Source organism: Calidris pugnax, unplaced genomic scaffold, assembly GCF_001431845.1.
Source record: "Calidris pugnax isolate Ruff unplaced genomic scaffold, ASM143184v1 scaffold307, whole genome shotgun sequence".
In the NCBI taxonomy this organism is placed as follows: domain Eukaryota; kingdom Metazoa; phylum Chordata; class Aves; order Charadriiformes; family Scolopacidae; genus Calidris; species Calidris pugnax.
Genome location: NW_015091040.1, coordinates 200,483 through 223,397, shown reverse-complemented (window position 1 = coordinate 223,397; position 22,915 = coordinate 200,483). Strand labels below are relative to the sequence as shown.

The 22,915-nt window shown below is 61.2% G+C and overlaps 2 protein-coding genes across 2 annotated transcripts in view; one reads left to right on the top strand and one right to left on the bottom strand.

The window, feature by feature from the left end:
* The window catches only part of BOP1 (block of proliferation 1), a gene marked incomplete at its 5' end in the record, with an annotated part of 64,602 nt that overhangs the window by 30,450 nt on the left and 11,237 nt on the right, over positions 1-22,915 (top strand). The window lies entirely within an intron of this gene.
* SCX (scleraxis bHLH transcription factor) lies at positions 7,199-19,877 on the bottom strand. Its single transcript, XM_014956138.1, has 3 exons — positions 19,736-19,877; positions 18,792-19,618; positions 7,199-7,841 (listed from the first exon to the last, which is right to left on the bottom strand). The coding sequence occupies exons 1-3, from the start codon at positions 19,875-19,877 to the stop codon at positions 7,803-7,805; spliced, it is 1,008 nt and encodes a 335-aa protein (XP_014811624.1). The 3' UTR covers positions 7,199-7,802.

The following is a 22,915-nucleotide window of genomic DNA, read 5'->3' as shown; positions in this document are numbered from 1 at the left end:
GGGGGAGGGTGGAAAAAAGAGGGGGGGGGGGCTGGAATAAAAAAAAATAAAAAATACAACCAACCCCAAAGTAACAGCAACTAAATCAGAGGAAGAAAGGGCTGCGGAGCCCGAGCAGCGGGGTCACATGTGTTTCCTGGCAGGCGCGCAGGTGCTAAGCAGGGATGCAGGCGGGGAGCACCTTGTGATGGATCATGTGGTGAGCGCGGCAGCTCATTCCCCCCAAGCCTGGGGACAGGTACTTGGGAGCGGGGGGCTCGCCCGGGCCAGGGGACCCCCGCCGAGGGCCGGCCGGCGCCCGTGGTGGGGTGGCCGGGAGCTGGCAGCAGCAGGAGGAAGGTGGCATCTCCTTTTCCGTGTATTCCCACCCATCCCGCTCCTGACATGGGGTGCAGAGGGGATGCCAGCGTCCCGGACCAGAGCCTGGGCTCCAGCTCCCGTCCCCAAATTCCAGGGGGCTGATGTGACAGATGGCTGTCGGAATGGGACGAGGGGGAAGGGTTTGACACTGAAAGAAGGGAGATTTAGGTGAGATTTTGGAAAGAAGTTCTTTGGTGTGAGGGTGGTGAGAGCCTGGCCCAGGTTGCCCCGAGAAGCTGTGGCTGCCCCATCCCTGGAGGGGTTCAAGGGCAGGTTGGAGGGGGCTTGGAACAACCTGGGCTGGTGGGAGGTGTCCCTGCCCAGGGCAGGGGGTGGCACTGGGGGGGCTTTAAGGTCCCTTCCCACCCAGACCTTTCTATGATTCTATGATTACAATTTCCTGCTGCTCGCTCAGGCCGATGGCGAGATGTTCCTCTCCTCCTGCTCCTGTCCCAGCATCCTTGGACACTCTCCCCACTTTGTCCACCTGGGAAGAGGAGGAGGGGCACAGGCTTAAATAAAATTGGGTATGATTTTTGATTTGCATCTCTATTTTGCTAGTAATGGGCATTGCTGCTGTGGTGGCTGAATTTCAGTGGTTGTCCTATTTGGGGTCACCACAGGGACCTTGGTCACAAGCAGAGCTTAACGCCACGTTCAGGATTGAAGAGAATCTCCCTGGTGTTACAGCTTTGTTTGCTGTGAACCGATTCTTCTCAATCATAGAATCATAGAATGGGTTGGGTGGGAAGGGACCTTAAAGGCCATCTAGGTCCTATGGGCAGGGACGCCTCCCACCAGCCCAGGTTGCTCCAAGCCCCCTCCAACCTGCCCTTGAACCCCTCCAGGGATGGGGCAGCCACAGCTTCTCTGGCCAACCTGGGCCAGGCTCTCACCACCCTCACACCAAAGAATTTCCTCCCCAGATCTCACCTCAATCTCCCCTTTTTCACCTTAAAACCCTTCCCCCTCGTCCTATGGCTCCCCTCCCTGATCCAGAGTCCCTCCCCAGCTTTCCTGGAGCCCCTTGAGGGACTGGAAGGGGCTCTGAGGTCTCCCCGGAGCCTTCTCTTCTCCAGGCTGAACCCCCCCAACTCTCTCAACCTGAATTTTCCCCGGTGCAGACCCTCTCTTGCTCAGTGTAAAGTCTCTGCCTTAAGCCATAAACCAGGAGATCCCCAGGCCTTTTGGGACGGGGTCGTTTGACCGCTCAGGAGAGCACCCCGTCCCGTCCCAGCACGAGGAGGTGCCTGTCCCCGGTGTCCTGTGCCTTCCTGGTGGCGTGGGGACACGGCAGGGGCAGCGTCGGCCCCACGGAGGGGCCGGGCACGGCCCCCTCCCCCAGCCATCTGCGGGTTCCTGCAGGATTAAGCGGAGGAAATCTGGAATTGGGTTACTCTCAATATTGAACCTGCCATTACGATGGTTTTTATTTTGTTCTGTTCCGATCGAATTGGATGCAGCCTCCTTTTTTTAGCCCTTAATGGCTTGGCTTTGAGAATTTCCTTCAAAATTACACCACCGGCTTCCTGTTTTTAGAGCTCCCCGGAGCCCCGCAGCCGTTGCGGAATAACGGGGGAAAATTGATCCCGGGAGCCGAGCGAGCCCCGCCGTGCCCTGGGTGTGCACGGCCCCTGCACCTTCCTTCTCTGCCTTTTTTTATCATTTTGGGTCTTTCTTCTCTGGCTTCTTTTATCGTTTCGCTCTGCCCCCCCTGGGGCCGAGGGCTGAGCGCTCGTAAACAGAGCTGGTGAGTGCCTGCACCAGGAGAAAATCCCACCAAATGGTCTGTGGCCGCGTTGTCCCCTTCTCACCAGGGTGCAGAGGGAGGAGGAGCTGGGGGAGGATGGACACAGGGATGGACCATGGCTCAGGGAAGGGTCAAGTCACTGCTTCTGCCTCTGGAGCCGTCCTTGGGGTGGTGGGACCCGTCTCTCCTTTCTGAGACCCGTGTGTGGGCAAGTCACAGAATCCCAGATTGATGTGGGGTGGGAAAGGACCTCTGGAGCTCATCTCCTCCAACCCCCACCCAGAGCAGGGGCACCCAGAGCAGGTCCCACAGGAACGGGTCCAGGGGGTTTGAATGTCTCCAGAGAAGGAGACTCCACCACCTCTCTGGGCAGCCTCTGTGGGGGTTCAACCTGGAGAAGAGAAGGCTCTGGGGAGACCTTCGAGCCCCTTCCAGTCCCTCAAGGGGCTCCAGGAAAGCTGGGGAGGGACTCTGGATCAGGGAGGGGAGCCATAGGACGAGGGGGAAGGGTTTTAAGGTGAAAAAGGGGAGATTGAGGTGAGATGTGGGGAGGAAATTCTTTGGTGTGAGGGTGGTGAGAGCCTGGCCCAGGTTGGCCAGAGAAGCTGTGGCTGCTCCATCCCTGGAGGGGTTCAAGGGCAGGTTGGAGGGGGCTTGGAGCAACCTGGGCTGGTGGGAGGTGTCCCTGCCCAGGGCAGGGGGAGGAATCAGTGGCCTTTAAAGGTCCCTTCCCACCCAAACCGTTCCATATGTGATGATTCTGTAAATCCCCACAGTCCTGGGGGTCGGGAAAGGGGAAGGGGTGCCCAGGGAGCTCTGCTGGCCCTACAGCTGCCCAGCCCCACGGCTCGGGGGGGACGGGGGGATGAAGGGGGCTGCCGCACGCCCCGGGGCAGCTCTGCTTCCCCAGCCGCCAGGAAGGTGTGTTTAAAGACCCTTTCCCTTTCTTCTCGGAGCCCTCTGTGAGGCTTTATTACCCAACCCATAATTGTCACCTGCGTTATTTTAATAGCTCGCCAGCTGCAGGTGTTGCCCAACGGGGGACCGGGCGGATGGAAGCCATTGGGAGCAGTGGCGGCTGCGCACCCGCATCCCACCCCATGGCAGGGGCACGTGGGGACCCCCGGGTGCTGCCGGAGGGGCCACTCAGCCAGGTGGGCACTTGCCCGGGGCTCCCCTGCTCCGGGGAGTCACCCTCAAACCCTGCCAGCTCCCTTGTAATTCAGCTCTGCCGCTGCAGCTCGGCTGCCCCGTGGTCCGTGGGGGGACAGCAGCGTTCAGGTGGGACTGGGGGGGATGCCGGAGGGGCCACTCAGCCAGGTGGGCACTTGCCCGGGGCTCCCCTGCTCCGGGGAGTCACCCTCAAACCCTGCCAGCTCCCTTGTAATTCAGCTCTGTCGCTGCAGCTCGGCTGCCCCGTGGTCCATGGGGGGACAGCAGCGTTCGGGTGGGACTGGGGGGGACGAGGAGCCAGACTGGGTGTACTGGGAGGCACGAGGAGGGCAGGTAGGGGCTAGGAGATAGTGCCCCAGGGGCCATCATTTGGCTAAGGAGTGCCATGAAGCTGCTCTGCTGGCAGCGGGCTGGGGTCTCTGCTGGGGGTTTGGAGATCTCTGGTGGGACATTCCCCTTGCTCTGGGAAGCACTGGTGTCCCCAGATCCCAGCACAGGTTGCCAGCCCATGGCCAGCTTTTCCCACCCCTCCAAACCCCCCCCAAGCCCTTCTCAGCAGGGCTGCTCTCCATCCCTCCACCCCCAGCCTGGGCTGGGACCGGGGTCACCACCACTGAGAAGCAGGACGCTGCCCTTGGTCTGGTTGAACCCCATGAGGGTCAGATGGACCCACCTCTCCAGCCTGTCCAGGTCCCTCTGGGTGGTGTCCCCTCCCTTAGCCGTGTCACCACCCCACACAGCTTGGTGTCACCCGCAAACTTGCTGAGGGTGCCCTCGGTCCCCCTGTCCAGTCCCCTCCCTTAGCCGTGTCACCACCCCACGCAGCTTGGTGTCACCCGCAAACTCGCTGAGGGTGCCCTCGGTCCCCCTGTCCGTGTCCCCAACAAAGGCATTAAACAGCCCCAGTCCCAGTACAGACCCCTGAGGAACACTGCTCCTCACTGGTCACCACTGGGACATCGAGCTGTTGACCACAACTCTTTGAGCGTGGCCACCCAGCTGGTTCCTCATCCACCCAGTGGTCCATCCCTCAAGTCCGTGTCTTTCCAGTTTAGAGACAGGGATGTCAGGCGGGACAAGGACGTCCTGCTTTGCTGGCCTTCTGTCAAACGCTGCCCCATCTCAGGAGGCTGTTTCCGTGGCCGGTTGTTGCCGGGGGGCTGGTGGCCATCCCCAGAGCGCCGTCGGCAATTGCTTTCAGCTGCGTGACGGGCCCTGCCCGGGTGCAGAGCCATTTTCCACCACATATTTGCTCTGTGAAGTCACAGGTAGCTCCAGGATTCACACACGCGTCTGCCCACGTCCAGGGTGTGCTGCTGGCTCGGGGGGGGGACGAGGAGACGGGCTGCAGCTCTCGGCAACCGCAGGACTGGCAGCGAGCCTTGGGCAACCTGCCCTCACCCCTCGGGGCCGCTCTTCATCTGGGAGGAGAGCCATAGGACGAGGGGGAAGGGTTTTAAGCTGAAAAAGGGGAGATTTAAGTGAGATAATTGGGAGGGAATTCTTCCCCCTGAGGGTGGCGAGAGTCTGACCCAGGTTGGCCAGAGAAGCTGTGGCTGCCCCATCCCTGGAGGGGTTCAAGGGCAGGTTGGAGGGGGCTTGGAGCAACCTGGGCTCGTTGAAGATGTCCCTGCCCAGGGCAGGGGGGTTGAAATGAGATGTTCTTTAAGGTCCCTTCCCACCCAAACCATTCCATGATTGGATGGTGCTAAGACCACCTTTGGTGGTGGCACTTGACCAAAGACTGGTCAGTCTGGCTGGACTTTAGGAGGGCTTTAAAGGTCCCTTCCCACCCAAACCCTTGGGTGATGTGATGATTTTGTGCGTGTTTTCCTGGCAGCTCTCTCTGGGAGGTGTGTGCCCCGGGAGGGGGGCAGGGGGGTGGCAGCTCCACCGGGGAACGGACCCAGCTGCTGCCTCCGCACTTGGCTTTGCCACATCCCGGTGCCGCAGCCGGCGATGCCGGGGAAAGCTGCGACTCTACCTGTGGAAATACATCAGTGCATCCCTTCCCGGCCGGATCCGCAGCTTTTCCCAGCTCTGCCCACGCCCGGCAGCGGCCGAGCCCCGCGGTGATGAGCCGGGAGAGGAATGTGTGGCTGGAAGAGGCCCCACGGGATCCGGTGGCCGCATCCCGGCGCTGCCGGGCTGCCAAGGTATGCGCGGCGAGCCCTCTGCCAGGGCCCGAGCCCTCCTCTTCCTCCTCCTCGCTGCTCACACCCGTGCCCTCTGCACCTCTCCACAACTCCACCGCTTCCCTTGGGATGCTCCGGCCGTGCCGGCACCCCCGGGGATCACCGGCTCCGTCCCGCCGGGCACACGCCAAGGCCAGTGGTGCTGCCTTCCCCGTGTTTTCACGCCCCCGAGCAGCTGTCCCCTGTCCCTGCGTGACCGCCGCGGCCCCGGGTGGGTGGGGACAAGTTGGCAGCGTCCCTTGGAATCGGTGAAGCATCATCTTAAGCGTCGAGTGTTACGACCTCGTCTGCAGGGCTCGGGAGGACTCCGCCGAATCGAAAAGTTTTCCTCCCCAGCGCCTCCAGATTGCGTTTCGAGGGGATCCATCGCTGCTTGTGTCCGCCTGCGAGGCAGGGGAGGCTTTCCAAACCTCTTTCTCCAGCTTCAAAACCGCTAATATTGAAATTAAAAATATAAAAATTTCCATCTCGGTAAAGCCAAGTGCTTCCAAACCCTTCCGTGAGACCCCCCTGCACCCGGCCGGGCTCCCTGCAAGTCAAACACCGGCCCTGTCAAACCAGCAGCGCCGCGTTTTGGGGGGTCTCGGGGCAGTTCCCCTCTTTTGGGGTCACGGTGGGTCCCACACACAACCGGGGACAAGGTGTGGGGGGGTTCCTGGGGGTCTCGTGGCACCGTCTGACACCTCTGTGACTTCCCATCTTCCCAGCGCTGGCAAGGGGTGCCCTGCTCTGCTGGGTCCCCGTGTGTCATGGGGGGGCTTCTCCCCCTTTGTGAGGAGCAGCACTGGCCGTGGCCTCCTTCCACCAGCCCACCGCCCCCATGCCCTGCGCCGCCTCCCTGCTTCCTCTCTGCCTTTAAATTAGATATTAGGAGGGAATTCTTCCCCCTGAGGGTGGTGAGAGCCTGGCCCAGGTTGGCCAGAGAAGCTGTGGCTGCCCCATCCCTGGAGGGGTTCAAGACCAGGTTGGAGGGGGCTTGGAGTAACCTGGTCTGGTGGGAGGTGTCCCTGCCCAGGGCAGGGGGTTGGAATGAGATGGTCTTTAAGGTCCCTTCCCACCCAAACCATTCCATGAGTCTGTGCTGATTCTTTCCTCTCCATCCCTCCCCCACCACCGCATCCTCACCCCAGCCCTCCTGGGGTGGCCAGTGCCCTTGGGCATCCCCTGGGGAACCCCACTTTTGGTACCCAAGCACCCCATGTTCCTCTTGCAGCCCGTGTCTGGGGGGGCTCGGAGTTCTGAACCCTTGGGGGGCTCAACCTTTGCTCCTTTCTCTAACCCCGGGACGCTCTTTTGGTGACAAAAGCAGCATCTCATTGCCCTGTGGAACCCGGGTGCCGGGCAGCGCCGAGGTCCCGGGGTGACTGGGAGTTAATTTCTTTCCCCGGGAAGCTCAGCTCAGCCGCAGCATCTGGTTTTCCCCAATTCCCTGTTTTTCACCAATTCCCTGCTTTTTATCCGCTCCCCCAGCCGGGTTTGAGAGTGGCACGGGGGGGCAGGGGGGAAAAGGGGGGTGGATGCTCACCCCAGGCCACCCTGTGGGAAGGGTGAGGGGTCTCCCCCCACGCCGGGACCCTGCTCTGGGAAGGGGGACAGGCCGGGGGGGGCTGCGTCTCGATGGCTTCTGCAGGGTCGGTGTGGAGAAGCGGTGAGGGTGGGGGTGAAACCAGAGGTTTATTGCTGGAAGGAAGGAAGCTCCTGCCGTGAGTCTGAACCATATTCATTTTTAATTATACAAATTGCTCAGGCTTTATATTATCACATCAATGACATGAAACACCAGCATGTATTGATTAAACTCGAAAGGAACGCAGCACCCCGGGACTCGAGCGGTCGGGGGATGGAGTGGCTCAAAGCTGGAAGGGGACGGGCAGAGCAGGGCCTTTCCGTAAGCGGTTCCTCCGACGCTGCTCAAGTCACACCTGGGATGGGGCACGTCCGAGACGGGGGGCAGGGACCCCCCCCCTTTTCCAAAGAGCCCCGGAGCAGGTCCCCTCGCCCCCTTTGTCTCGCCGGGCAGCGGCCGCCTTGCCTGCGCCGTGACGGAGCGTCCCTGCAGCCGGCGCTCCTCCAGCCATCCCGCCATAGTCCTGCCGTCCCCCGCCTCCGTCTGCACCTCCTGTCCCTCCTCACCCCTCCGTCGGGCCGGGAGGACACCGGGGTGTCCGGGTGAGGGTCAGGTCCTGCGGGGTGACGCCGTGCGGCTGTCCCCGGCAGCAGGGTGAAGGCAGGAGTGTCCGTGGCTGTGGTTTTGTGTGTGTGGCTTTTCCATCCTTTCCTCCTTCTTGCTCCTCCTGGTTGTCCTTCCCACCAAGGATGATTGTCTAGCTCCGGATCGCCGTCTTCCTGTCTCGGTCTTTACTCTGCAGAGGAGGAGGAGGAGGCCAAGTTAGAACAACACACCTGGGGCTGGGAGTTGTGCCAGGACAGCAGCTCCAGCCCTCCCCACCATCGTGCCTGGCAGCTCCGCTCCCACGGGTCCAGCTCAGGAACCATGGGGCAGCTTTACCCCGGTGTCACCGTCACCCTTCCCTGTCACCATGGGGGTCCGGAGGGGTCTGCAGGAGCAGGAGCTGCATCTGCCCCAAAGCTCTGCAGGTACCTTCTCCCTTCCACCCGCTGCAGTGTGTCCCCACCACTGTCACTCGCCCGGCCGCTCTGCTGAGGTCCTGGGGACACTGATCCATCCCCATCCCTCTGGGCACCATCCACAGCCTGGGGGGAACCTTCCTGCTCCATTGCAGACACCTCCTGGCCAGCCCCTTGGTGACAGCCAGGCTTCCAGTAAGGCTTTGCTCCCCGGGCACCAGAAAAGCCCACCACCAGCACCATCACTGCCACCATCACTGCCACCACCACCACCATCACTGCCACCAACACCACCATCACTGCCACCACTGCCACCAGCATCAACACCACCACTGCCACCATTGCCACCACCAGCACCATCACTGCCACTGCTACCAGCTCCACCACCAGCACCATCGGTGCCACCACTGCCACCACCATCAGCATCACTGCCACCACCAGCAGCAGCATCACTGCCACCATTACCACCATCACTATAACCATAACTGCCACCGCTACCACAGTCACTGCTACCACCAGCACCATCATTGCTGCCACCACCACTACCAGCACCATCAGTGCCACCACCACCATCACCACCACTTACCACCACTGTCACTGCCACCACCAGCACTGTCACTGCTACCACCAGCACCGTCACTGCCACCACCACCACCACTACCAGCAGCACCATCACCACCAGGACTAACACCCCCACCACCAGCCCCACCAGTGCCCCAGCCAGGCGTGCGTGGGCAGATCCGGGGCTTCTCCTTCCCAATCTGATGGGATTCGTGGCCATCTGGGGTCTGACCAGGTTGGGTGCAGGTCTCTGCCCCCAGCGACCAGGTGCTCGGTGACATTTCCACCTCTCCTCCGCTGGCCCGTGGCTCGCCGTGGCCCAGCCTCCCCCCCCGGCTGCACGTGCGGCCCCTGCTCTGACTCTTCCTTTGTTACCGGGGGTGGGGAGGGGAGGGGAAGGGGAGTTCAGCTCAGAAACGGTAAAATTAAATTTCCCAGATGTTCAGGCCCCAGGAGTTCTTGTGCTGTCTGGAGAGGAAATGGGGATTCGGAAAATCCCGCCTCATATTTTTTCCCCTATCACCTTGCCTTTCCGCTGCCATTAAGTGCAGCAGGAACAGTAAATTACGGGGCTGCGGAGCCGTCCCATCGCGTAGATACCGGGGGTGGAGGGGGGGGGACGGCGCTGGGGCGAGACGCTGAGGTCCTCGTGGCTCAGGACAGCTCGCCCTCCCCTCCTTGTCCCCATCCCCGTCCCTGCAGTCCCGTGCTCCCCCCTCACCTGCCGCCCCGTGCCCAAATTATGGCTTTTTCACACCAAACCTGCCGGCGCGTCCAGCCTCCGGTCCCCTCTGGCTCCCACCAAGCCCTGCCTGTCCCATGGCCTTGGTGGTGGCCTTGGTGGTGGCCCAGTGACCCTGCTCTGGCAAGAGGGACATGGAGAGCCTTGGTGGGGGTGACACAGAGCCCCCCCAGGTCTCCTGGCTGGGGAGGGGGTGAGGGCAGGGGCTCGGCCATGGATGGAGGGCAGTTTTCCCGGTGCTCGGAGCAGCCGGAGCGTGGCTGGGCTCAGCCCCTCCTGCGCTTGCCCTCGGCCAGCGTGGCACTCGGCGCCATGGGAGGGGTGGCTACCAGTGGTTTGGCTACGACAGCAGTAAAACCCAGGGGTGCGGGTGACGGAATCGCCTGGTTCTGCCCCAAAACCCTCATCCCGCTCCTTCCCCCTCCCGGCGCCTCTTTGCCCCCGACATGAGTCCGTCGCTCGGTGTGGAATCAGGGTCGGGGCTGCCCTCAACACCCTCTGCCAGCGCTTTGCCTCCCGGGGGATGGGGCACGATGGACCCTCTCTCGGAGCTGATCCCACCCGAGGTCCATCCAACAGACCCCCCACCCCCCGGGACCTGGTGCTGCTGTCGGTGGTGGATCTGCTGGATCCAGCGTACCCCAGCACCCCCACTCCAGGAATGCCTGGTGTGGTGACACCGATCGCGCTGGCAGGGCTCCCCACCAGCCCCACGCCCTTTGGCCAAGCCCCATGGGTCACTGCAGGCCACCCAGACCACCCCATCTTCCTCACCCCCTCCCCAGGTCCTGGTCTCACCACAGGGGAAAACCTCTGGTCCCCCTGGTGCTCTGCTGGGGGCTCTTTCTCCCATATCTTGGGACCGGAGCTGGTTCTGGGAGATGCTCTGGAAGAGTTTGCTGCGGGGCTCCTGCCATACTTGTCCCCCCCAGGCTGGGACAGGCGTTGTGAGGGAGCTGGGGGGCTGCAGAGCCATCCTCTGGGAGATGGCAAGTCATGGACCCACATCTGCCCTGCCTTGGGGGTGGGGGTGGGACCTGGAGCTGCTCCTGTCCCTTGCACAGAGTGATCACCAACCCCCTGCCCTTGGATGCTCTGCTGCCCCCGCGGCTTGGGAAGGGACCTGGTACCTGTTGGCACCTCTCCTGCCCCACGGGTGATGTGGGGCAGCCCTCCAGGGCGCGGGCAGCCTTCACTGACACCCCTTCTGACCCCCTCGAGGTGGTCTGGGTGCCCCCCTCCCCGCTCTGCTTCCCGTGCCAGCGCCAGCTCCCGCTCCAGACGGCGGAGCGGCCGGTGCTGGACACTCGTCCCTTGTCACTTTAACTGCTGGTGGCTGCTGGGGGTGACATCCTCCCCCTCTGCCCCCCACGTCTGGTGTCCCCAGGCCCCACTTGCCCCTCGGTCCTTGCCAGGTCAGGGGGACGAGCGCTTTGTGAGGGCTGTGCACGCAGGGGACACTGCTGGTGTCCCCGAGCCGTGGCTGGGACCGGTCGCTGGAGGAGAAATACCCTGGTGTTTGCTGTGTGTCCTGCTGGGGACGATGACACAGGCAGCAGCCACAAAGGACAATCTGGAGAAGCCCAAGCCCCTCCACGGGCTGGCCAGGGACGGGGTGTCTGGGCCACCACGGCCCCGAGTCCCCTCTCCCGTATGGGAATGGCATGATCCTGCTCCCGAGCAATGCTGGGGACCGTCCCCTCCATCACCGCCACCCGCTTGTGGCAAGTGAGATGCCCCTGCCAGCACGGTGTCCACCTCCCTCCTCCTCACGTCCCAGGTCTTGTGTCCTCCCCCCCCCAAGGCAGCTTTGTGGCCACTGAATTAGATGGGGAAGTGGCCCCAGGCTCAGCCTGTCTCCGGCGGGCTTGGAGGTGTCCACCGGACACCAACACACGAGTCCCACCTTGAGAAGGGGGCCCTTTCCAGGGAGATGGTGTTGGTTTCAGCCTGAATCGGGAAAGTCCCTGGGACGAGGCGCCGGGGGGTGCCAGGGGAGGTGAGTCACGCGGCAGGAATCCGGGCAAGCCCCTGGGCTCACCCACTGGCCACCAGAAGCCGGGGAGGAGGCGAAGGCCTGGCTGGGAAGGGTTTGCTGCCCCTTGGGGTGCCCGCAGCAGCCGGCGTCCCCCAAAATCCCACCCCAGCCCTCTCCCCTCTGGCCAGGAGGAGCCTCTGCCGCCCCCGTCCTCCCCTCCCTGCAGCGGGTCCTGGGCACGGCGACCACAAACACACCCCCACAGCCTTCCCGGGGCTCCAGTGCCACGTAGGTGCCATCTCTGGAGCACGTCAGGCTTTTAATGAGGGGAGACGTGGCATCATTTTCCCCCGTGGAGCCATGGGCTGGGTGCGGAACCCCCCGGCACGGCCAGAGGCTGCAGAAGGGCTGGGATGGCACATCGTGGGGGCTTTTTGGGAAGGAGGAGGTTTTTGGGAGCCCCACAGGCTGGTCCCTTCCCACCCAAACCATTCCCTGGTTCTATGATTCTGTGACAGAATCGTGCACCATCAGGTCACATTGTTTGAAACAACATCGTAGAATCATGGAATGGTCTGGGTGGGAAGGGACCTTAAAGCCCCCCCAGTGCCACCCCCTGCCCTGGGCAGGGACACCTCCCACCAGCCCAGGTTGCTCCAAGCCCCCTCCAACCTGCCCTTGAACCCCTCCAGGGATGGGGCAGCCACAGCTTCTCTGGCCAACCTGGGCCAGGCTCTCACCACCCTCACACCAAAGAATTTCCTCCCCAGATCTCACCTCAATCTCCCCTCTTTCAGTGTAAAAAGTCACTAAATGTGAGCAAAAAAGCCTTCTGACGGGGATGGATGGGCTGGTTTGACCCCAGCACCCGGCAGCACAGGACCATTTATATCCTGATGGGATCAAGCTGCTCTCCCAAGGAGGAGAGCGAGGAGCCGAGCTCTTTGGGAGAGGAGAGGTGTCTTTGCCTCCTTCCCTCCTGGGATGGGCCTCTCCGAGGAGCCTGTTGAGCTCCTGAGCCTGGGGTGAAGGGCTGGAGCTGCCACCACATTGCCGCTGGGTCAGCTTTGGGCTCATGGGCATGAAGGTGGCTTCTCCTGGCCAGGACGGTGGCCACCAGAGCCAAGGAGGGTCCCTTCCACCCAGCGCCGAGCGGGCGGTGAGATCCCAGCTGCGCTGTGTTTGCAGCTCCGGAGGAGCTTGCTTTCATTTCCTCACCGTTTGTCAAAATACCTTTTATCCTGATAAAAGAGGGTTTATTTTATTCCTTTAACACACAATAAAACCCGTGGAGTTGTTATCTGGCTGTAAAACCTGGAGCAGGGTCTGTTCAGTGCCCCCTCCCCAGCCTGAGCCTCGCTCGGCTCATTCCTCAGCCAAATTAAAGCATCTTGACCCCTGGGACAGCGCAGAGCTCCCACCTCCGGGGGGGGGTTATCCAGAGGGGCTGCAGGAGGTGGGGGGACCTGGGAATTCTGCCTGGCTTGGCCCCTCCACACGCCTTGGTACCACCGGGGTCTGCTGGGGTCTGCTCCCGCACGGGAATTTCATGGGATCATAGGATGGTTCGGGTTGGAAGGGACCCTGAAGGTCACTGAAGAGTTTATGGGAATGGATGCAGAAGGGACAATGGGAATTTATCAGAATTGATGCAAAAGTCGTGATGGGAATTGATCGCAATCAATGCGAAAGTGGCAATGGGAATTTCATGGGATCATAGAATATCTCAAGTTGGAAGGAAGGGACCTTAAAGATCATTTAAGAGTTTATCGGAATCGATGCAAAAGTGGAGATGAAATTTATCAGAATGGATGCAAAAGTGGCAATGGGAATTGATCGGAATTGATGTGAAAGTGGCGATGGGAATTGATGGGCATCAATACAGAAGTGGTGGTGGGAATTGATCAGAATCGATGCAAAAGGGGCGGTGGGGATTTCATGGGATCATAGAATGGTTCGGGTTGGAAAGGACCTTAAAAATCATGTAAGAGTTTATCGGAATGGATGCAGAAGTGGTGATGGGATTTATCGGAATTGATGCAAAAGGGGAGATGGAAATTTTTCGGAATCAGTGCGAAAGTGGCGATGGGAATTGATTGGAATTGATGCAAAGATGATGATGGGAATTTGTCAGAATCAATGCAGAATTTCATGGAATCATAGAATGGTTTGGGTTGGAAGGGACCTTAAAGATCATTTAAGAGTTTATTGGAATCGATGCAGAAGTGGTGACGGAATTTATAGGAATCAATGCAAAAGGGGTGACGTGATTTTATCGGAATTGATGCAAAAGTGGCGATGGGAATTTATCAGAATTAATGCAAAAGTGCCCCCAGCAGCCAAAGAACCGGAGAGGGTGGTCTCCGAGGCTGGAGCAGGAGGTCTCTGGACGGGCTGATGACTGGAAGGCGATGGAGTTTTCCAGCTTCCCCACCTGCGGCTCCTGTTTCTAAACTGGGATGGCACTGGGGGAGCGGTTTGCTGGAGCTGGGGGACGCTTTGTGGCCGAGGAAGGAGCCTGAGAGGGAAGAGCCCCTCTGTTCTCCTTGGTGACCTGGGGTTCAGCAGCACAAACCCCGGCGGAGGCAGAGACTCTGAGGTTGCTCCCTCCCGGCTCCGGCTCCGGCGCGGGTTGGAAAGGACGCGCAAGGGGGATTAACAGGGTTTGGGCTTTTCCTGCTCTAAAATACTCAAGCTGTCAGACTTCGCTCCTGATCGGTTTCACTTTGTGCTTAATGAGCCTTGAATCCTTTAACAAAGATTTCTCTCTCCCTCTTCGGGGACGTTCCTCGTTGGGGTTAAAGGGGTGCAAATGGCGGAGCGTGCCTGGCTCCGGCTGCCACCCCGACCCCAACACCCCCGCTCCCCCTCTCTCCTTTACCTCTACCCTGCCAGAGACTGTCTGCGCCCAACAGGGCACCCACAGCTTTATAAAAACCATCCTCGGGGGCCTGCTCCAGCAGGGACGGAGCCTCTCGGCAGGTCCCCGGTGTCCCCGTGGCTGCGTGTGCCCCGTGTGTCGGGAGAGCCCCGAGAGAGGCTGCAGCCCGGTGCCGTGCCACAACGGCCAAGCAGCCTCTTCCCAGCCAGTGGCACCGTGCAAATGGCCCCCGGAGCCTCGGCAGAGCCGGATTTTGATGGAGCTAGATTTTCCCAGTCTGGCTGCCGGGATTCTGTCCCGCTCTGGTGCCTCTTTGCCCTCCGTGGGCAGCGGTGCCCGTCCCGTGGGCCCATGGGGCAAGTGTTGGCTGGTGCCAGAAGGCTGGTCCTGGCATGAGCGCTGCCCTAAAGGCAGAGCCAGGAGCAGGGGACACCGGGTGACAGCCGTCCCCGCTTCCCAAGGGCTCGTGGGATCCCCGTCATCCTCCAGGGTGCTTGAGGGGCACCTACGTGCCATGGCGCTGCCATCAGCTTCCCCCGTCCCTGTCCCGGCACAGCCCCCGGCACACCGGGCCATGGCTGGGTGCGTGGCCGTGGCCCAGGGGATGGATGAGCCCCAGGAGCTGGTCCCGCTGTCACCCACCGGCATCGAGAGGCCGGAGCCCCGGCGGGGGCCAGCCCGGCGCCCAAATGGCTCTCACCTCCGCCTGCCGGAGCGGAGACGCCGACTCTTTCCAGACTCTTTGCTTTCCCTGTGTCTCATTTCCAGCTCCTAAAACCCGTTTCTGGCTCCTTCGGAGGCTTTTCTCCCCTTCTCCTGTCCCTTTGCCTTGTAGGTGCCATCTCTGGAGCACGTCAGGCTTTTAATGAGGGGAGACGTGGCATCATTTTCCCCCGTGGAGCCATGGGCTGGGTGCGGAACCCCCCGGCACGGCCAGAGGCTGCAGAAGGGCTGGGATGGCACATCGTGGGGGCTTTTTGGGAAGGAGGAGGTTTTTGGGAGCCCCACAGGCTGGTCCCTTCCCACCCAAACCATTCCCTGGTTCTATGATTCTGTGACAGAATCGTGCACCATCAGGTCACATTGTTTGAAACAACATCGTAGAATCATGGAATGGTCTGGGTGGGAAGGGACCTTAAAGCCCCCCCAGTGCCACCCCCTGCCCTGGGCAGGGACACCTCCCACCAGACCAGGTTGCTCCAAGCCCCCTCCAACCTGCCCTTGAACCCCTCCAGGGATGGGGCAGCCACAGCTTCTCTGGCCAACCTGGGCCAGGCTCTCACCACCCTCACACCAAAGAATTTCCTCCCCAGATCTCACCTCAATCTCCCCTCTTTCAGTGTAAAAAGTCACTAAATGTGAGCAAAAAAGCCTTCTGACAGGGATGGATGGGCTGGTTTGACCCCAGCACCCGGCAGCACAGGACCATTTATATCCTGATGGGATCAAGCTGCTCTCCCAAGGAGGAGAGCGAGGAGCCGAGCTCTTTGGGAGAGGAGAGGTGTCTTTGCCTCCTTCCCTCCTGGGATGGGCCTCTCCGAGGAGCCTGTTGAGCTCCTGAGCCTGGGGTGAAGGGCTGGAGCTGCCACCACGTTGCCGCTGGGTCAGCTTTGGGCTCATGGGCATGAAGGTGGCTTCTCCTGGCCAGGACGGTGGCCACCAGAGCCAAGGAGGGTCCCTTCCACCCAGCGCCGAGCGGGCGGTGAGATCCCAGCTGCGCTGTGTTTGCAGCTCCGGAGGAGCTTGCTTTCATTTCCTCACCGTTTGTCAAAATATCTTTTATCCTGATAAAAGAGGGTTTATTTTATTCCTTTAACACACAATAAAACCCGTGGAGTTGTTATCTGGCTGTAAAACCTGGAGCAGGGTCTGTTCAGTGCCCCCTCCCCAGCCTGAGCCTCGCTCGGCTCATTCCTCAGCCAAATTAAAGCATCTTGACCCCTGGGACAGCGCAGAGCTCCCGCCTCCGGGGGGGGGTTATCCAGAGGGGCTGCAGGAGGTGGGGGGACCTGGGAATTCTGCCTGGCTTGGCCCCTCCACACGCCTTGGTACCACCGGGGTCTGCTGGGGTCTGCTCCCGCACGGGAATTTCATGGGATCATAGGATGGTTCGGGTTGGAAGGGACCCTGAAGGTCACTGAAGAGTTTATGGGAATGGATGCAGAAGGGACAATGGGAATTTATCAGAATTGATGCAAAAGTCGTGATGGGAATTGATCGCAATCAATGCGAAAGTGGCAATGGGAATTTCATGGGATCATAGAATATCTCAAGTTGGAGGGAAGGGACCTTAAAGATCATTTAAGAGTTTATCGGAATCGATGCAAAAGTGGAGATGAAATTTATCAGAATGGATGCAAAAGTGGCAATGGGAATTGATCGGAATTGATGTGAAAGTGGCGATGGGAATTGATGGGCATCAATACAGAAGTGGTGGTGGGAATTGATCAGAATCGATGCAAAAGGGGCGGTGGGGATTTCATGGGATCATAGAATGGTTCGGGTTGGAAAGGACCTTAAAAATCATGTAAGAGTTTATCGGAATGGATGCAGAAGTGGTGATGGGATTTATCGGAATTGATGCAAAAGGGGAGATGGAAATTTTTCGGAATCAGTGCGAAAGTGGCGATGGGAATTGATTGGAATTGATGCAAAGATGATGATGGGAATTTGTCAGAATCAATGCAGAATTTCATGGAATCATAGAATGGTTTGGGTTGGAAGGGACCTTAAAGATCATTTAAGAGTTTATTGGAATCGATGCAGAAGTGGTGACGGAATTTATAGGAATCAATGCAAAAGGGGTGACGTGATTTTATCGGAATTGATGCAAAAGTGGCGATGGGAATTTATCAGAATTAATGCAAAAGTGCCCCCAGCAGCCAAAGAACCGGAGAGGGTGGTCTCCGAGGCTGGAGCAGGAGGTCTCTGGACGGGCTGATGACTGGAAGGCGATGGAGTTTTCCAGCTTCCCCACCTGCGGCTCCTGTTTCTAAACTGGGATGGCACTGGGGGAGCGGTTTGCTGGAGCTGGGGGACGCTTTGTGGCCGAGGAAGGAGCCTGAGAGGGAAGAGCCCCTCTGTTCTCCTTGGTGACCTGGGGTTCAGCAGCACAAACCCCGGCGGAGGCAGAGACTCTGAGGTTGCTCCCTCCCGGCTCCGGCTCCGGCGCGGGTTGGAAAGGACGCGCAAGGGGGATTAACAGGGTTTGGGCTTTTCCTGCTCTAAAATACTCAAGCTGTCAGACTTCGCTCCTGATCGGTTTCACTTTGTGCTTAATGAGCCTTGAATCCTTTAACAAAGATTTCTCTCTCCCTCTTCGGGGACGTTCCTCGTTGGGGTTAAAGGGGTGCAAATGGCGGAGCGTGCCTGGCTCCGGCTGCCACCCCGACCCCAACACCCCCGCTCCCCCTCTCTCCTTTACCTCTACCCTGCCAGAGACTGTCTGCGCCCAACAGGGCACCCACAGCTTTATAAAAACCATCCTCGGGGGCCTGCTCCAGCAGGGACGGAGCCTCTCGGCAGGTCCCCGGTGTCCCCGTGGCTGCGTGTGCCCCGTGTGTCGGGAGAGCCCCGAGAGAGGCTGCAGCCCGGTGCCGTGCCACAACGGCCAAGCAGCCTCTTCCCAGCCAGTGGCACCGTGCAAATGGCCCCCGGAGCCTCGGCAGAGCCGGATTTTGATGGAGCTAGATTTTCCCAGTCTGGCTGCCGGGATTCTGTCCCGCTCTGGTGCCTCTTTGCCCTCCATGGGCAGCGGTGCCCGTCCCGTGGGCCCATGGGGCAAGTGTTGGCTGGTGCCAGAAGGCTGGTCCTGGCATGAGCGCTGCCCTAAAGGCAGAGCCAGGAGCAGGGGACACCGGGTGACAGCCGTCCCCGCTTCCCAAGGGCTCGTGGGATCCCCGTCATCCTCCAGGGTGCTTGAGGGGCACCTACGTGCCATGGCGCTGCCATCAGCTTCCCCCGTCCCTGTCCCGGCACAGCCCCCGGCACACCGGGCCATGGCTGGGTGCGTGGCCGTGGCCCAGGGGATGGATGAGCCCCAGGAGCTGGTCCCGCTGTCACCCACCGGCATCGAGAGGCCGGAGCCCCGGCGGGGGCCAGCCCGGCGCCCAAATGGCTCTCACCTCCGCCTGCCGGAGCGGAGACGCCGACTCTTTCCAGACTCTTTGCTTTCCCTGTGTCTCATTTCCAGCTCCTAAAACCCGTTTCTGGCTCCTTCGGAGGCTTTTCTCCCCTTCTCCTGTCCCTTTGCCTTTCGGCGAACGCCTGTGGGGTTCGGGGGGGTCCGCGGGGGGCTTTGGGCAGCAAATCCAGACAGGCTAAAGGCAGGCACCCTATTTTCCATGCCCGAGTTTCGGGCTCTGCCGTCCTCTCCAGCTCCCGCCGGCCCTGCTCCGTCTCTCCCAGCCATCCCATCTCCCCTCGGCTCACACTGGCCCCATGGCCACCGACCCCCCTTGGCACCGGCCATGCTTGGGGACGCCCGGGGGTCCCCCACCACAGCCGGCACAGCCCCCCTCCGGCCCAGAGCCCCTCGGGGACGGCGCCGAGCAGCCACTTACCAGCTTCCTCTGGTTGCTGAGGCAGAAAGTGCAGATCTGTTTGGGCTGGGAGTTCTCGGCGTCGCGGGCGGGGGGGCTGCCGCCCCCGCCGTGGTGGTAGAAGGCCGGGGTGGTGTGGCAGGGCTGCCCGTCCCCGCACGCCTCCCCCACCAGCAGCACGTTCCCCAGGTGGGAGATGTAGCTGGAGGCCAGTCTCAAGGTCTCGATCTTGGAGAGCTTCCTGTCGGCCGGCTCGGTGGGGATGAGGGTGCGGAGGGCGGTGAAGGCGGTGTTGACGCTGTTGGTGCGGTCCCGCTCGCGCGCGTTGGCCGTGTGGCGCTGCCGGGGCTCCCGGTGGATGCGGGTGGGTTTCTTGCCGCTCCGGCGTTTGCCGGCCTTGATGCCGAAGCCGTCGGCGTCCAGGTGGTAGGGCTTCTCGTCGGAGCCCGAGCTCTCGCTGCCGTTCTCCTCGTCCTCCGACAGCATGCTGATCTCGGGGTACAGGTAGCGGCTGGGGGCCGAGCGCAGCATGGCAAAGGACATCTTTTTGGGGGGGGAGGGGGGAGCCAGGGAGGGGGACACACGCCGAGGAAGCCGCCTTGGGGTCCGGCCGCTCTCTGCCCACCTCCTCCTGCTGCGGGACGGCCTCAGCTCCAGCAGCTCATGCTGCTCCCTGGGCTGGGGTCCAGGGAGCCCCCGATGGCGTGGCCCTCCCCGGGTGGGCTCCGGCTGGGGGTGTGCTGCTGCGGGGGGGTCCCCTGTCCCGGCTCTCTCCGTGCAGAAGGGGTTAAGGGCTGCTCCCCGGCAGGGCTGCCTCTTTCCTCTCCCCACACATGTGCATCTTAAGACTCCGAGTGTGGCAGGAGCGGAGTTTTATAGCAGCAGCAGTGGTCAGCCAGGCCCCTCCTCCGGCAGGCAGCCCTGCTCCGGCTCTGGAAGTGGGAGAAGCACAGGCTCACGCCTACCTGAGCTCACCCTCCGTCCTCCTCCAAGGGGAATTAACCCTTCACGGGGCTGGGACGGGGGTCCTGCTGGTGCCTGGCGGGGGGCTGGCGAGGGTGGGATGCGGTTCACCTGCAGCCGGGCACACGGGGACTCCTGTGGCATCCCTGGACTCGTGCTGCATCCTCACCCATCGCCCTCATCCTCACCCATCGCCCTCATCCTCACCCATCACTCTCATCCTCAACCATTGACTGCATCTTCACCCCCTGCCTGTGTCCTCACCCCTCACCTGCATCCTCACCCATCGCCCTCATCCTCATCCATCACCCTCATCCTCACCCATCGCCCTCATCCTCACCCACCGCCCTCATCCTCACCCATTGACTGCATCCTCACCCTCTGCCTGCTTCCTTGCCCCTCTCCTGCATCCTCACCCATCGCCCTCATCCTCACCCCCTGCCTGCGTCCTCACCCATCGCCTGCATCCTCACCCATTGCCCTCATCCTCACCCATCACCCTCATCTTCACCCATCGCCCTCATCCTCACCCATCGTCCTCATCCTCACCCCTTGCCTGCATCCTCACCCATCACCCTCATCCTCACCCATCACCCACATCCATCACCTGCATCCTCACCCATGGCTTCCATGGGCCTGGCTGGGCTCGTGGGTGCTGTCACAGGGGGGCTCCCAGAGGACCCTACGTGCTGGAGTAGGAATGGGGTCCCCCCAGCCCCAAGCTTTGGGGTTCATGGGCAGCTGGTGCCTGGGTCAGGGCTGCGTCGCCCCTTCTGGGCTGGAGCTGAGGAACTGGGCTCCTGCAAAGAGACCCCCTGAGAGGGCTCCCTCCCCTCCTGCAGCACGAAATCCAGCCTCCTGCTGCTGCTGCTGCTGCTAATGGGGCAGAGAGGGAGGAATTAACCCTTGAGGAGCTGCCCACCGCACACCTCCACTGCCAGAGCTCCTGCCAAGGGCACGTGTGTGCTTTAATTGGCTTTAAATTCCTCCCCAGAGAGCAAGAATGAGCAAGAATTTATATCTCTGTCAGCCTCGTAGGTGTGTGCAGGGGCAGACCCTGCTCCTGTCCCCAAACTTGTCCCATAACCTGTCATAGAATCATAGAACCACTGAATGGTTTGGGTGGGAAGAGACCTTAAAGCCCCCCCAGTGCCACCCCCTGCCCTGGGCAGGGACACCTCCCACCAGCCCAGGTTGCTCCAAGCCCCCTCCAACCTGCCCTTGAACCCCTCCAGGGATGGGGCAGCCACAGCTTCTCTGGGCAACCTGGGCCAGGCTCTCACCACCCTCACACCAAAGAATTTCCTCCCCAGATCTCACCTCAATCTCCTCTTTTTCAGCTTAAAACCCTTCCCCCTCGTCCTAGGGTTCCCCTCCCTGATCCAGAGTCCCTCCCCAGCTTTCCTGGAGCCCCTTGAGGGACTGGAAGGGGCTCTGAGGTCTCCCTGGAGCCTTCTCTTCTCCAGGCTGAACCCCCCCAACTCTCTCAGCCCCCCCTCCCAGCAGAGGGGCTCCAGCCCTCCCAGCATCTCCGGGGCCTCCTCTGGCCCCATCCAACAGGTCCATGTCCTTCTGATGGTGGCCCCAGAGCTGGAGGCAGCACTGGGGGGGTTCTCCCCAGAGCGGAGCAGAGGGGCAGAATGTCCCCCCCCTCCCTTCTGGCCACGCTGCTGGGGACAGGGGACACCGGTGATCCCCACCAGCTCCAGCCCTCCCCGTACACAACCCCAGGGGGTGGGGGGCAGCCAGGCAAGACCCCCCTGGTACAGCCCCCTCTCGACCCTGCAGTGCGCCTTGTGCCGAGAAGCGGCGTTTTACCTCGGCCAGAAATGGGAATTGCCGTTTTGCCGTAAAGTCTCGGGTTTCCCCCCAGTTTTGGTGGACCACAGTGCGTGTCCATCCCCCCCCCACCGAGTGCCCTCCCCAGCGGGAGCTCCACGCAGGGTGTTGTCACTCCCAGCCGGTGTTTTTCACCTCTGCAATGTGCTACCACAGCTCATCGGCAGCTTCTGAAATCCAAGCCACTGTCATCTCCATCTCGCGGCGCTGGGCGCTCACCATGTGTGCTTTGGAAGCCCCGGCTCCCCTCCGCATCTGCTTTCGTTTAGCTCCACTAACGAGCCCGCTTTTCTCTAGCACCTTCCATCCAAGTGCGATCCCCGGGGCGCTTTCCCTTCCTGCTGGGACACACGTCCATCTCCCTGTGGTCCAGCTCCTCAGGCCCCGGGGTGGGATTGGAGAGCGGGTCCTGCGTGGAGGTGATGCTCAGCCCTGGCTGGGGCTGCAGCACCAGACCTGGCACGGCCTGGCCAGCCCTGGTTTTGAATCAGCAGAGGCTTTTGCTGCTGGAGATCGATCGTGGCGTCCCAAGCACGGTGGCTTCCAGGAGAGCTTCCTTGGGTCCCGCTTTGGGCACCGTCTCCCAGCCCTGGCAGTGGGCAGAACCTGGGGTAGGCACCTTCTCCTGGGGCTTGACCCCTCCTTGGGCCGAGGAGCCCAAAATTCCCATCCTGCCATGGTGTTATTACCAGGAAGCTTTGTGGTCCCCGTTAAATCTGCCTCCCCCTGCCTCTTTGGGACCTGCCCTCCCCCTCTAACAGCCCTGCAGAACAGGGGGTGCTTTTCCTGCAGACCCCGGGCTCTGCCGACCTTCCCTCTCCACAGGGGTCCCCAGTGCTCATGCTGGACCCCTCGGGGACCCCCTTCCTATGGGAATTGCATCTGGGGGTGCAGAGCACTGCTGGGGTTGGACTGTGGTCACCTCAGAGTGGGGGACACACAGAGGAGATGTCCTGCCATGGTTGTAGGATGTCCACCAGCATGGGGGCACCTGCACCCTTGGGGACCCCCGTCCTATCTTCCTATGGGAACTGCATCTGGGGGGGCAGAGCACTGCTGGGGTTGGACTGTGGTCACCTCAGAGTGGGGGACACACATGAGATGTCCTCCTGCCGTGGTCCCGGGATGCCCACCAGCACGGGGGCACGCTGCCTGGTGTGCGGGGCGGTGGGTGGGAGAGCTGAGCTTTGCCCCGGCCCCTTTCTCCTCCACGTGGACCGGATATTTTCAAGCGAGAAGAATCTTTCCTACGAGGCTCTCCAGCTGCCAGGAATGTGCGTCTAGGAATGCCCAGGGCCCATCCAAGAACAACTTCCAGACGTGAGGCTGAGTGACGGCAGTCC

Coding starts and splice junctions, on each gene's coding strand:
- SCX (XM_014956138.1), bottom strand. CDS start 19,877: ATGCCACAGGAGTCCCCGTGTGCCCGGCTGCAGGTGAACCGCATCCCA. Junction 19,619..19,735: donor AGGACGGAGGGTGAGCTCAG/GTAGGCGTGAGC, acceptor CCACACTCGGAG/TCTTAAGATGCACATGTGTG. Junction 7,842..18,791: donor TCAGCAACCAGAGGAAGCTG/GTAAGTGGCTGC, acceptor CCTCCTCTGCAG/AGTAAAGACCGAGACAGGAA.